A 14,531-nucleotide genomic window follows, 5' to 3' on the forward strand; every position below is an offset into this window, starting at 1 on the left:
CAGAGGAGGAGGGGGAGATCTGTCAGAACAACTTAACAACATCCAAACCCAAGTCAACCTCTTTGTTCAGTCTGTTCATATAGAATGGGACATGTGTGTTCCTAAAAATCACTGTCTACACAAAACCACACAGTAAAAGTCACAAAAGTGATGGAAAAATGGGGGCAGGACCACAATACTCAATCTGTATCAGTAACACATTTAAAAAGAGATAGATACCAACCCTAACCCTAAATGCATTTAAATGACTAAGAAATGCTCAAATACTGCTGGCATGGAGTTGTTCTGGTTGAAAGAGTGGTCTCAGTGGACCATAGCTCCAGGCCATGGTGAAAGGTGGGTAAGGGGGAGAGGCAGATCAACCTTTCTCAGCCCACAGCTCCAAATACCCCAAAGATAAATGTGATGCTTTGCCCTAACAAAGTCCCAATGTTTGCTTGCAGCTTGGGAGTTATTGGGTTAGGGTTCTGTCTTCTCCGTTTTTCCAAAATGAAAGTGCCCACATAAGCAAACACAAAATTTGAGTGTGTTCAGTCATTCTCTATCATTCACACTGAAACAAATTCACATCCTCAGAATAAGTGTTAGAGAAGAACTGACTATGCCTCTTTCTCCCCTCTGATGTCTCAGTCACTTGGTTTCACATGAGCAGGTTTCCTGCCCAGAATCTGCATGAGTGTTTACTCTTCTACTGCCGTGTGTGTGTGTGTGTGTGTGTGTGTGTGTGTGTGTGTAAGAAAGTGTGTTGAGGCTCATGGGGGTGGGTGATGGGATGACTTCATTTGTCTCACTTTCATTAATCTAAGCCTTCACTTTAATCTAAGCCTGATCAGCTGTGGCCTGGCCAAAGCAAAACCCATGGATAAAGGCACCACAAAGAGGTTGACTTGGGTTTGGATGCTGTAAAGTTGTTCTGACAGATCTCCCCCTTCTCCTCTGCAGTACCTGCTGCCAGTCAAGCATGATTCTCTACAGCCAGTTATCCATTCTGGCCTCCACTGGCTTCATCAGGAGTTCTTCTCCAATGTAGCTGTTTCTCGGCCCAGGCCTTTGTAAGGTTCATCCACTAAGGATATAACTGAGGTGGCAGCTCTCTCCCTAGATCTCCCACATTATTCACCAAGTCCCCCACCAAGGAGAAACTCCTTACCTTCTGCTTACTCTGCAAACCAGCTGTAAGCGGGGCCTTTTGACCCCCAGCTCTAGACCTCACTCCCCTCCTCCCACATAGGAAGAAGGTGATGAATTCATTCCTGTGGCATGCACTCTTCCAGATGGCTCAGAGTGGACCCCCCAGGACGATCAGGATGTTGCTGCCTAAACTAATCTGTGGTGGCCCCGTGGACTATTTTTTCTAGTTATCACCAATTCCTTCCATGTAAGTGTTAATGGGGGTGGGAGGTGAGATTCAACTGTCAGATTAAGTTAACTGGGGCAGAGCTAACCCTCCCCACTGTGGAAGGAGGATTTCCTCCTGAATTTTAAAAATATTCTGAGCCTTAGGTGTCAAATATTTGACAGGTAATTCATGGGAATAATTCCAGCCTGATACTCTTGGCAAGGGAGTAAGGAGCTACTGTCTCTTCTTACTACCCAACAAAGGTGGACCTCAAGTCTCTTCTGAGATGAGATCTCCAGATCTACCCATAGATCCATTTGGGCAAGGTAGCTGCCCAATCATTGATGTACAGTATTTATTGCAAGTAGGAATTTGTCCAACGGAATAATTTTTAAAGATTTTGTGCATGCACACGCCTACACACACACACGAGATTTTAATGATGATTCTGAAGACCCACTGGATCCTGCCTCAGGATTTTCTTTTTCTAAAACCTTGTGTTCAGGACTGATTTTAATTTTAATCAACCAGAGCTACTCTGTCTGACTCTCTCTGTATCTCTCCTCTCCTCTTCTCCTCAGTTTCCTCATCTGCAAAATGAGCTAGAGAAGGAAATGACAAACTGCTCCAGAGTCTTTGCCATGAAAACCCCAAATGGGGTCACAAGAGTAGGACCTACTGCAATGACTGAACAACAGAAGGGGCAACAATATGCTGGCACATCTGCATGCCATCTTTGGTTTATAATCATTTTGCAACAGGAAGACATGGTTTTAGTTCCCAGTTTGAGGCTACCATTAAAAGGACTATGACAACTTTAATTGAACATATGGGTCCTTTTCCTCTTGCATTTATTAAATACCTACTAGGTGCCAGGCACATGCTAAGGACTTTACAAGTGTTGTCTCATTTGATTCTCACAACAACCCTATGAGGTAGATGCTGTTATGGTCCCCAATTTACAGATAAGGAAACTGAGGCAGAAAGTGATGAAGTAACATGCCCAGGGTCACACAGCTAGGAAGTGTCTGAGGCCAGATTGGAACTCAGAGTATAAACTCAGTCATTGAATAGCTGGGTCAAAGTGATTTGGAGCATTTCATGAGGTTTCCAGTCAGTTCTTTGCTTGAGAATTGGTTGTTTATATCCTTTGAGTTTGTATATCTGGGATACCAAACCCATATCAGAGAAATTTGATAGAAAGATTTTTTCCCCCTATTTGACCACTTCCCTTCTTATCCTAGATGCAGTAATGTTGTCTGTAAATGAGTTTTTTTAGTTTCATGTAATCAAAAATTTGTATTTTATCTCTTAAAAGTGCCTCTATCTGGTTAAAAAACACATTTTCTACCCAAAATTTTGATAGGTAAATGATCAACTCACCTAATCTGGTTGCCTCAGTTTTCTCAGCTGTAAAATGATGGTAATAATACCACCTATATCTCAGGGTTGTTGTAAGAATCAGTTGAGAAAATAATTGTAAAGTCCTCAGCCCAGTGGCTGAAACATAGTAAACACTATACAAGTGTTAGCTATTATTATTTATTTATTGTTCTTAATTTTTTTATAGTAGGGCCTGTAGTATTAAGATTGCTTATCTATTTAGAAGGTGCTATGCAATACAGTGTAAGGTGTTTTCCCAGCAGGGTTTTTAATCAAATAAAGAACATTTTCCTAGATAATTTATGTTGTCCACTTTATCACACACTGGTCTACTGAGTTTCATTGTTTCTGATTCCTGTCTATTCTCCCACCAGTCTTTCTATTTTTTTAACCAATAATAGATGGTTTGGGTGATTGCTGCTTTATAATAGAGCTTGAGGTGTGGAACTTCTCTTCCCCCTGAAGAAGAAGAGGTTTTTATTACCATTACATTCAGCTCCTTTTGTGTGGCAAAGCATTTGGTGCTGATTCTATTCCAGCTGAGATTTACAAAAGCTGACTGAAATTTTCTGAGTTATATGGCAAGAGATGGCTATCCCCCAGGAGTTAAAGGACACTTCCATTGTCCATCTCTATAAAGGTAAAGGAAATAGACTGTCCTGTGACAATCACAGGGAGGTCTCTCTCTAATTCGTTGGTGGTGAGATTCTTACCAGAGCCCTCCTTAATAAGCTGATCCTTCACCTGGAAGATGGTCATGTATCTGAGATCCAGTGTGGCTTCAGAAAGGGCCGAGGAACAGTCAATGTGGTTTTTGCTGCCCGACAACTCCAGGAGAAATGCTAGAAGCAGAACAGAGGTCTGTATATGACATTTATCCATCTGTTAGTCACAAGTGCTTTTGGAAAATTATGTCAAAATTTGGTTGCCCAGGAAAGTTCAATAGTATTGCATGCCAGTTTTGTAACCATGTTTGCCCAGGTTCCAGATAATTGCCAATGTTCTCGTGCTTCAACAGTCACCAGTGGGGTGAAACAAGGCTGTGTGCTTGATCTCATGCTTTTTAGCATGATGTTTTCAGCCACGTTGTCAAAGGCCATCAATGAGTACAAACATGGCATCAAGGTCAGCTACCGAACTGATGGTAAACTCTGTAACGCGAAAAGGCTACAAGCCACTGAAAAACAGAAGAAAGTGCAAAGAAAACTTATTGTCCAGAAAATCCTATTAAGGAGAGAGAATTTAAGAATCATTAAAACCATGGCCTTAAATTTTAATTCAAGGAAATATAAAAAAAAAAATACTACCGTATGTCATTAGAACTAGAGGTCAAGATGGAAACAAAAAAAATCCAAAAAGAACCCATCTCTGGAAAGAACCCCAAATAAAAACTCCCAGGATCCTCCTAGCCCAAATCCAGAGCTTAAGGTCAAAGAAAAAATAATATTGCAAGCATCCAAAAAGACAGACTTATCAAGGAGCAGACAGCTGAGAACATTCCAGAAGACAAGGGCTTCTGAGGAGGGGGAAGGTAAGGGACAAGGATCTCCCCTAAAAAGTCTGTGCAACAGAGGAGGGTCTGGTTGGGGAAGAATTTGACAACAGAACAGCAATCTCACTTGAACAGATCAAAGGAGGGACTCAGGGATGAGAGATGTTCCCCATTTTCTGACAGAACTGAAAGATTCAAAGTGCAGAATTTTATACATATATACATACATTTTTGGTATTTTTGGGGGGGGCACATGAACAATGCTGGAATGTTGCCTTTGAGTATACAAGTTTATAGCAGAGGTTTTGCTTTCTTTTATCTCTCAATTGAAGAAGGCTGAGCACTGTAAGTGGAGTTTTTGCTGAGTGAAAAAATATTTATTTGAAAAAATCAGAAGAAAATCCATTCATTTAACTTCTACAACTGTGTCAAGGAGCATTCTTAATCCAAGATATTATTTAAATAAATAGATAATCCTAACCACATAAAATCTAAAAGGCTTCACTAAAAGAAATGAAGATCAAATATGAAAAATTGCTGAGTAGCACACATGTCAAATGACACATCAAATCTGACCAAAATAAGTCCTTTATGTCCAAACACAGAGAGACTTGACACCAATGTGAAACAAGAGTTATTGCCAATGGATAAGTGCTGAAAAGATATGAATGTTTCTAAAGCCCTGGCAACTATAAATGACCTGAAAACAGGTCTCCAAGCCACAATAAGAGAAAGCCATGAGAAAATAATCTTGCCATCTCTTGTGAAGGGGTAAATTTTGTGCATGACAATAAGTGCTGAAATAAGAATAAACAATTCTTTGGATCCCAAACCAAAAAAGGAGGCAATGGAGTTGCTGAAAGACAGTAGGAAAGGAGATGTCTGGACTTTCTGGAAACTAGGATGAGGCTCAGAACTAGAGTCAGTATTGTGGCTACTACATTTGGTAAAGAGAAGAAACCAGAGGTGGGTGTTCAAGGGTATGTAAGTGTGCACTGTAAAACAAATAAGATTATCTCTAAGATCCTCCTCAGGGGAAACTTGGTCCTCTCTGTGAAATCTTTAGTTTCATGGTTTCCCAGTTGGGGTGATGAGACAAGAAAGAGAGAAAATCCTATCAAATGTGCCCACGTTTATTGTTTCTGAAAAAAAAAGTTACTAGGCATTCACACCTTCATATTTCAGGCAGTTCAGAACCAGCCTTAGGCTGAAGTGGCACTGCTCTCTATTTTAATAATTAAGCTCTTTCCTTTTTGTTATTGAGTTGTGTCTTACTCATTGTGACTCCTTTTGGGGATTTCCTAATCAAGGAAATTGGAGTGGCTTGCCCTTTCCTTCTCCAGATCATTTTTTAGATGGGGAAACTGAGGTAAAAAGGATTAAGTGACTTGCCCAGGGTCACACAGCTAGTAAGTGTCTGAGTCCTGGATTGGAAGCTCTTCCTGACTACAGGCCCCTGTCTTTATCCATTGGGCCACATCCCTGCCCCTCTTCTATTCCTAGTTCCATTTACTGGACTCTGATTTCCTCTGCACTCTTGAGTCCTGGCTTGTTTATCTACAAGAGGTTACAAGACTTGCTTGAGTCACAACTGGGATGGAGGTCCTTAAATCTGAGGTGGCAGCCCCTCGTCTCAAGTCAGCCTGCAGATTTCTTCAGTCCTCAGACCCCCTCAATCTGGGGGGGGGGACATTTTCTCCCCAACTTTTAAAGAGGAGAAAGGGTGGCACTGAGGAGGGCTGGAGGGGAGGGTGGACTCTAACCCTAACCCTTCTTTTTCTCTGGTTCAGGCTGGGAGCACAAGAACCGTGTGCTCCTGGAGTGATGATGGGAGGTAGGGAGCTTGGCTGCTCCACAGAATCAGAGGCTGTTCTGGGAATAGCAGAGAAAGGACCAAGGTGTATGAAACCGGGGATTTTCCCAGTCAGTTTGCGCAGGCTCTTTCTGCCCGGTCACCAGTGACATTTGTTGTCTCCCACCCGCTATTGGCTGGCAGAGCCTCCGGGAAGCCAATCAGAGGTGACGGATTCATCTATTTATAAACTCCCCCCCCCTCCCCCCCCTCCCCCCCCCCCCCCCCCCCCCCCCCCCGCTCCAATAGGTCTAGGTGACCTCGGGCTTCTGTGCTTGCAGACCATGGAGGCCTCTGTGGGCGCTCTCCTTCTGCTGGGGACCCTGGCCCTGCCGGAGACCTGGGCGGGTAAGGGGAGAACCCAGGGGTAACCGTGGTGTCGGGATGGGGTTCCCTACACGAAACTCCTCCCACCCCACACCAGGGAGCGTTTCCTCCGACCTGGTTCCTTCATGTCAGTGAGGTCCAGGCGGGGCTGAAAGGGAGAAGCTGGAATAAGCCTGGACCAGGAGCTAGCCGCCCCTTAGCGCATTTAGGGAGAAGCTGGGAATAAACTTGTGCGGGTGATCCGGGGACGGCGGGGTCGTGGTGTCTTCTTGTTGGTCCCTCAGTTTGGGGGGGGGGGATGAGTGGATTGGTAGGAGGTGGGGGGTCATGGGGAGGGAAAATGGGGACCACTGTCCTGGGGGCATTAAGAAGGAGCAGAACTGTCCGGGGTCCTCCCGACCACCCCCGGGGCACTCCCAAGGGCGAACCAGGGGCAGCTTTCTTAAAAAGCTTCACGGAGGATCGGGGGGATGGGGGGGCAAGTGAGGACGCAAGGTGGGGGGCCGAGGGTGAGCAGTGTGAGAGCCCTCGGACCCGGACCAGAGGTGGAGGCGGGGAGAGGAAGGCAGCGTCCAGGAGCAGGGGCGGTCGCTCCTGTCTGGGCTCTTGTCAGGGAAGGCGTTTTGCTGATCTCAAAGGGGTGAGGCCTGGAGAATGATAAAGGAGGGGCGCGATGTACCAGCATGGGGCGGGGGGAAGGGGTGGGAATACCGGGGTGGGGGTGGGAGGAGGCATCTCAGGATAGAGGGCTTGGGACCTAGGATCAAGGGTGTCTCCCCGGGAGTGGCGGGATCCCGGGTCACCCTTGGCCCAGGCTTGGCCGCGAGGTCGGGTCTAGGGGCCCCCAGCCCTGACCTAGCCCCGTCCCCTCGTCCCAGGCTCTCACTCCCTGAGGTATTTCAGCACCGCCATGACCCGGCCCGGGCTCGGGGAGCCGCGGTTCCTCTCCGTGGGCTACGTGGGCGATCAGGAGTTCGTGCGCTTCGACTCCGACAGCCCGAGTCAGGGGCTGGAGCCGCGGGTGGCGTGGATGGAGCGGGTGGAGCAGGAGGAGCCGGAGTTCTGGGAGCGGAGGTCGGGGATCTGCAAGGCGGAGACACAGTTTTTCCGAGGGACCCTGGAGTCCCTGCTCAGCCTCAACCAGAGCTCAGGAGGTGCGTGCCGGGGGACAGGGGGAGGGAAGAGAACGGGGGACGAGAAGCGGGGTCCCACCCGAGGCTCCCCCTGGGGAGAGGGGGGAGAAGCCTCTCGGGGGTGTCCCGAGGTGTGGGGGCGGGGCCGGGGCCAGCCAGAGTCCGGCCTCTCTGACCCGGGGCAGGGCCGGTGCAGGCGTCCACACCATCCAGCGCCTGCACGGCTGCGAGGTGTCCCCCGACCTCACCTTCCAGCGCGGGTTTCTCCTATACGCCTACGACGGGGAGGATTACTTGGTCCTGGACACGGAGACCTACAGGTGGACCGCAGCCGTGCCTGAGGCAGTACACATCAAGCAAAAGTGGGAGGCGGACAGGAACATCGTGGAGAGATGGAAAGCCTACCTGGAGGAGGAGTGCGTACTGTGGCTGAAGAAATACCTGGAGACTGGGAAGGAGACGCTGATGAGGAAAGGTACAATCGACCCTGCCCCACTGTGCATGGCACTCAAGGCCTCCTGGGCCGCCCTTCTCCACCTCCCTTCAGTCCCGGACCCCGACCGCCAGGGACCTCTTGTACCCCAGGTTGTACTGTAAGGTGTTCCCCTCCCCCCGTCCTTGTGCCCCTGGAGGGAAGGAGGGAAGGGGAGCCTGGACATGCCCCTGACCTTTGGCAACAGACCCACCCAAGTGTGCTCGGCACTCCAGGCCCCCGACCCATCCTTCTCTGCCACTCAGCCCCAGCCCCGGGTTCCCCACCCCTAGGAACCCTTTGTACCCCATGGCTCAGATTGTGGGTGTTCCTCCTGCCCCCACCTGTCCATGTGCCAGGGGAAGGTGGAAAGGGAGCCTGGTAATGCCTCTGGCCTTTGCCTCCAGACTCGCCCTCTGCCCAAGTGACCCGCCACACTGCCCCCCATGGGGAGGTGACCTTGCGATGCCGGGCCCAGGACTTTTACCCTAAGGAGATTTCCTTGATTTGGCTGAGGGATGGGGAGGAACAGCCCCAGGATACGGAGTTCATTGAGACCAGGCCTGCGGGAGATGGCACCTTCCAGAAGTGGGCAGATGTGGTCATGACCTCCGGCCAGGAAGACAAATACACCTGCCAAGTTCAGCATGAGGGGCTGTCTGAGCCCCTCACCCTGCAGTGGGGTAAGGACAGTGAGGGGGGGCTGGAAAAAGACTACCTCCCACCCCACAGGACTAGAGGAAGGGGCAGTTATGGGAGGAGGTGGGGGTGGGGCTAGTGACTCTCAGGCCAGACAGGGATCAGGGCCTCTCATTTTTCTTCTCCATTTCAGAGCCACAGTCTTCATCCACCTGGCTCTTTGTGGGGAGCATTGGGGCAGTCCTCCTCCTCCTCGCTGCAGTCCTTGCTGGAGTTGGGATCTGGAGAAAGAGGAATACAGGTAGACTGGACTAGGAGGGGTCATTAGGCATCAGGCACCATGGAGATCCGGTCTTCCCCTGACCTGTCTTTCTGTCCCCAGGTCCCCTCTTTCCCATCTAAGGGACGGTCAGACAGGCTCTAAGAGTGTAGATGAACAAATCTCCAACTAGAAGCCATTTCTCTGGAGGATGCCTGGTGGGGGTGTAACAGGCTGGCTGAGGGGGGCAAACTGCTTCGGTCTCAGCTCAGACATGAACATGGGGTTCTCTGCCCGAGGGCCTGGGTGTCTCCCTAGCTGGGGACTGTAGACCAGCCCTGGGAACCCCTGGAGGCAGGTCTGGGAGGGGGAAGTGCTCATTTGGGGGCCTGTTCTCTCTTCCTCTTGGATCTAGAGGCTGGAGTGGAGGGGGCCATGGGGGTGCAGTCCTGATTTTTTGGTGTGTCTCCAAGACAAATCTTTGAACTTCTGAGACCCTAGTGTGATCTCCTCTCCTGGATTCCTCACTCAAAATTTGTTTTCTTTTCTAGATGGAATAGGAGGTGATTATGTTCCAGCTACAGGTAAGTGAAGGGTAGACATGGAGGGTAGAAAGAAGGGGCCAGCCCATGGTGCTCTGGGACCTGAGCAACGAGAACATGGACGAGAGGCTTAGCCCAGGAGCCTTCCCTTGGTGTCCCCTTCCCTTACCGTATCCTGGTTCTGGGATGCATGTCCCTGACTGGGTTGTTTCCCTCCTTTGTCTTCAGGCAATGACAGTGCACAAGGGTCAGATATCTCTCTCACAGTCAAAGGTAAGACTCTGGGGTCCTGGAAGGAGGGGGGCTGGGATTAAGGGGGCCAAGCAAAGAGGAGGGTCTGTGGGAGGTTGGGCTGAGGATTGACTGGGGGGTGAGGCAGACCCTTCAGGATGATGAGAGGATGGAGGCCAGAGGGCACTTGGAGGATCCCCCTGAATTTGTCTTTCCTTCTTCAGCTTGAGAGAATTTCCTGGCATGGACCTGAGACAGAAAACCAGTCTGCAGTTCCTGTGTTATTCCTGTTGACCTCTGGCTTCTCTCCCCTGCACTGGCCCCTGAGATCATCCCTGGTCTCTACTGGCCCAAGCCCAGGGCAGCCTCATCAAGGCCCTCACCCTGTTCTCTAAGGCCTCCCTCCCCTCCTCCCTCCTGTCTCTCTGTCTGCTTTGGGAATGAGTCGGGTTCACATCTGAGGCTGCCCTGACCTCTGGGGTCTCTGTCTGACCACCAAAACAGCCTGATGAATCACTGCTCTGCAGTCTGCAGCTTTTCTCCACAATCTCAGCTGAGCTTCACATTGGACGTTGGATTGTGGGGGACAGGATGACCTTGTGGAATTGTTCTGGCCACGTGAAGGAGAGAAGAAATGAAAGTTTGGAGATGCCTGAGAAGCCTTTTATTTGTTCTGCTGAGTCTGTGAGTACAGGTGGGGGCTGAGCCCAGAGATGAAGGATCTTGGGGTTGGGATAGTGTATTGTATGTCGTAAGGGGGCAGACGTTTGTCTTTGATTTGTTCTGCTTGGGTCCACATATGGACATGGTCTATTGGAACTTGTTCTAGGATTTCAGACAGAGCCCAGGCTGTACACTCCTCCTGGGCCTGGAGCCATGCCCAGACAGGCTTCTGGGTCACTGTAGGCCGCCTGCCCATAGGCTGCCCCTCAGCACTGATCTTCAAAGAGGTCCAGTTCTCTCTGTTTTGTTATTTTCACCAGAGATATAAAAGCAGTATTTTCATTTTGCTCCTTGTAAACCACTGGGGGACAGGAGGTCTTGTAAGAGGAGAGGACAAGTCTTCCAAGGGCTTTCTTCATTTGCAGCAGTAAATGGGTCTGAATTTCAGGGTGGATCAGTCAGTGGAGCCTCTGACTTAGAGGCAGGAATACCTGAGTTCAAATTGACTCTCAGACACTTAATAGTTTTGTGACCCTGAGCAGGTCACTTAACCTCTCACCTCAGGAATCGTGTGGGGGCATCAAGTGAGATCATAAATACAAAGTGCTTATCAAGGCTTATGATAGAAATGAACGCTGTTATTATTGCTTTCAAGTACAAATTCCTCGGCTTCTGCCAATTCTAAACAGTCATTCAATCATCATGACAGTTATTGAAATGATGACTTTCATCCTGTCAGTTCAGAGGAAGAATTCCTCCCAATGTGAAGTCAGTCAGTTATCTCCTAAGCAGGGGCCCTCCTGCCACCTGGTGGATATTTATGGTATTACAGGACTGAGAATTAGAGGATCTTCCCTTCTGAAATGATCAGTGTGAAGGGAGAGGGGAGTCTTCTTACCAGCCCCTGAAACCTCCATACTTCCTGGTGAGCTTGGGGACTTCCCAGGCTCATCGATGTAGAGTCTGAAGGGGCCTCCCAGGGCCTGGGGTCCAGCTGCTTAGGACAGCACCTAGTCCACAGGAGACTCAATCAAGGCTGTTGGGCTGCCTGACTCCAATCCCCAAATCCATTCCTCTGATCTCTAGGACTTTTTTATGAAAGGAAAGTCTGCTTGATAACGTTTAGGTGCAGCTTCTGAAGTCCAGGCTAGGTCAGCCTTAGGTGTTCAGAGAAGCTAGTCTGGGACACCCAGGGGAGGTTCCAGTGAGAAGGGGACTTCATCTTCAAAGTAGAAGGTATATTTATCTGTATCAGATAAGCTGTATATACTGATCCCTGTGCAATCTGATGAGAGTTTTCAGGGGGTCTGTGAACTTGGATGGGAAGAAATACATCTTTATTTTGACTAACTTCTAATTGAAATGTCATCATTCCTTTGACTATGAAACTTTCAAAAACTACACTAGTGTTCTGAGAAGACACTTATTAAAAGCTTTACCAGATAACACAAAAAATTTAAGATGCCCTGATCTAGGTTATATCAGAATCATGAGGGAAATACAGATGTGTTTAGGTACCTTTCAGCACTTTTTGTGCCTATGAGTGCGTGTATACGTACACCCTTTCCTATGAATACATATGTATGCATGAGAGACAGAAACTACTAACCAATCAATTCATCGATAAGAGTTATAAAACTGCCCGTACCCTTTGACCCAGCAATACTGTTACTAGGTCCATTTGCAAAGATGATTGGGGGAAAAGGAAAAGAATGTATATGTTCTAAAATATTTATAGCCACTCTATCTGTGGTGGCAACAAGGTGGAAATCATGGGGATGCTGATCGACTGGGGAATACCTGAACAAGTTGTGTTACATGATGATTATAAAATACTACTGTGCTATAAGAAATGATGGAAACATGGAAAGGCTGGCAGGAAATGATGAGGGGTGAAGTGGGGAGAACCAAGAGAACATTTAGGGTTATCACATACACTGCCAGCAATACTGTCTTAAGAACAACTTTAAGTGACTAAGTCATTTTGACTACTGTAAGTGTCCAGATGAACTCCAAATGATTTGTGAAGGAAGAAGCTGTATACATCCAGAGAAAGAATGGATAAATATAGAAGCATCTATAGAATGATTTTACACACGTGCACACACATACACACACACACACACACACATACATACCCACATAGTTGTGTTTAATGGAATCCATCTTTATGGCTGGGGGAAGGGAAGAAAAAAGGGGAAAAAATTACATGGTAACTTTATTATATATTTACTAGGAATAGTACATTGTACATAATAGATCTACAGTTTCATGGGCAATCTCTTTTTCTTCTACTATGTTAAGGAAAATATTATTTTATTTCACAAATTCAAAATAAAATACATAAAATTACAGAAAAATCAGAGCTACAACTGGTTCCTGCCGACTGTGGGCTGAGCATCAGTGACTACGCCAGATGTGAGATTACAGCTTTGTTCTTGTTGAGTTGTTCAGCTTTTCAGGAGTTCAGGTCACCAGGATCACTCTGAGTGAGCTCCTGGGGATTAGGAGGAGAGCTCTGGGCACTGGGAGGAGCTCCATCCTCTGGGTCCTCAGTGAGCCCCAGAGCTGCCCTTCCCTGAGCCCTTGGATGCTGGCAGTGACTGCAGACCTCTGGCAGCCACCCTGCTTCTTCCTGCTCATCATCCCCAGGCTCTGGATCCAAGGACAAAGTCCCCTGGACCCCAAACACTAGGCTAGGGACTTCCGTCATTTGCCTCCAGAGCCGTGTGTCCGCTCACTGGTGTCCCAGGAAGAAGTCAGTGTACCAACTCCCCTAAACTAGGTGAATGATACATGTACTTGACTAAAGTGATTGTTAACCCCTCAAAAGTTGCCTTTCCTTTTATGAATGTAGATATAAGAACCAGTGATAGCAGGCGCCAGTGTATGTTGGGGTGCTCACTGTTACACAGGAACACACCTTCCTCTGGAGAAGGCCCCAGCAGGAATGTACCTCCCTCTGGAGCACCTCCTTCCTGCAGAATGAACCCAGATCTTTGTGCTACCCATACAGTGCTACTCTTGTGTGATTTATCCTCTGCATTATTGTGTCTGCCCAAGTTGGAAATGGGGCCCTCTTTTCCTTCTCTTGGTATCCCTCTCCCCCACTTGCCAATAAAGCTTGACTTTGAACTGATTCCTATGGTCTTCCATGGTGTTCTCAGCATTGGAACTCATTAAGGAGTTGTTAGAATTCTCTGGTTGCCCAGATATCAGTTGGAATCTTGAAAGGATTTAGTTTATTGACAGCCACCCCTCCCCTGAGGTAGTATGGCTCTGTGACTTCAGTAATAGAAAGCAAGGATCAATAAGGGAACCCTCCCTCCTCCCAGGAAGGTTTCCTTCATGCCAGAGGACTGTTCCAAAACGGAGATGTAGGGGCCTAGTAAGAGCACAGAGCTAGATCATGTCTCTATCTCATCATCAAGAAAACTGAGTCTCTGCCTTAATCAGACCATATGCAGAGGAAGGGGCTCATTTGGGGGAGATGGCGCATGTAGGAGGGGAGGAGGGAAGAGCTCTGACTTGCCCCGGTATCAAGAAGCCTAGATTTTAGTTCCACATGAACATAAGCATGGACACAGACAAGGTGAGCAGTGTCCAAAGAGGGACACTGTGGAGACTGTGGTGAGGCAGTTTTTCAGTATTTGAAGGGGCTCTTATGGAAAAGTGGGGATTTCATATCCACAGTGACTCCTGTGACTACTTAAAATGTGAGAACTTCAGAGCTGTAACAACACTTAGAGATGGAACCCAACTCTGTCATCCCTTAATGGGTAAACTGAGGTTCAGAGAAACAGCAAGACATTGAAGGAGTCAGAGAGCAAGACAGAGACACACATGGAATGAAGGAGTCCCAGATGTTGCAACTGGAAGGGTCTACAGAGATCTAGTCTAAGTCACTTGTTTTATGATGAAGAACTTGTTTCCCGAGAGGGGAAGTCATTTGTCTGAGGTCACCAAGCAGGACAGGAAGAGCTGGGACAGGAGCCTCAGTCTTTTGATTCCTAAGTTAGACTTTTTCTATCACCCTGCATTGGGACATGAAGATACTGAGGAGGAAAAGAAAATCAAACAGTTTGGGGTTGGGGGGCAGAGCTGGAGGGTTAAAGAGAAAGAGAAGCAGGGGTGGAGGGGGACCTAAATCTCCCTTTCCTTCTCCAGCTAGTAGCAGGCACCAATGTAAGCCTGAATTA

General features: G+C 48.0%; 1 protein-coding gene across 1 annotated transcript; it reads left to right on the forward strand.

Moving 5' to 3' along the window:
* The first annotated feature begins 6,315 nt into the window (after positions 1-6,315).
* Positions 6,316-13,471, forward strand: LOC140502124 (class I histocompatibility antigen, Gogo-OKO alpha chain-like). The gene is made up of 8 exons (XM_072606474.1): positions 6,316-6,414; positions 7,272-7,547; positions 7,723-8,001; positions 8,406-8,681; positions 8,831-8,938; positions 9,448-9,480; positions 9,667-9,711; positions 9,894-13,471. Exons 1-8 carry the CDS (start codon positions 6,351-6,353, stop codon positions 9,896-9,898), a joined length of 1,086 nt encoding a protein of 361 aa, XP_072462575.1. The 5' UTR covers positions 6,316-6,350; the 3' UTR covers positions 9,899-13,471.
* Positions 13,472-14,531: the final 1,060 nt, after the last annotated feature.

Source organism: Notamacropus eugenii, chromosome 4 (assembly GCF_028372415.1).
Source record: "Notamacropus eugenii isolate mMacEug1 chromosome 4, mMacEug1.pri_v2, whole genome shotgun sequence".
NCBI classification, from domain to species: Eukaryota; Metazoa; Chordata; class Mammalia; order Diprotodontia; family Macropodidae; genus Notamacropus; species Notamacropus eugenii.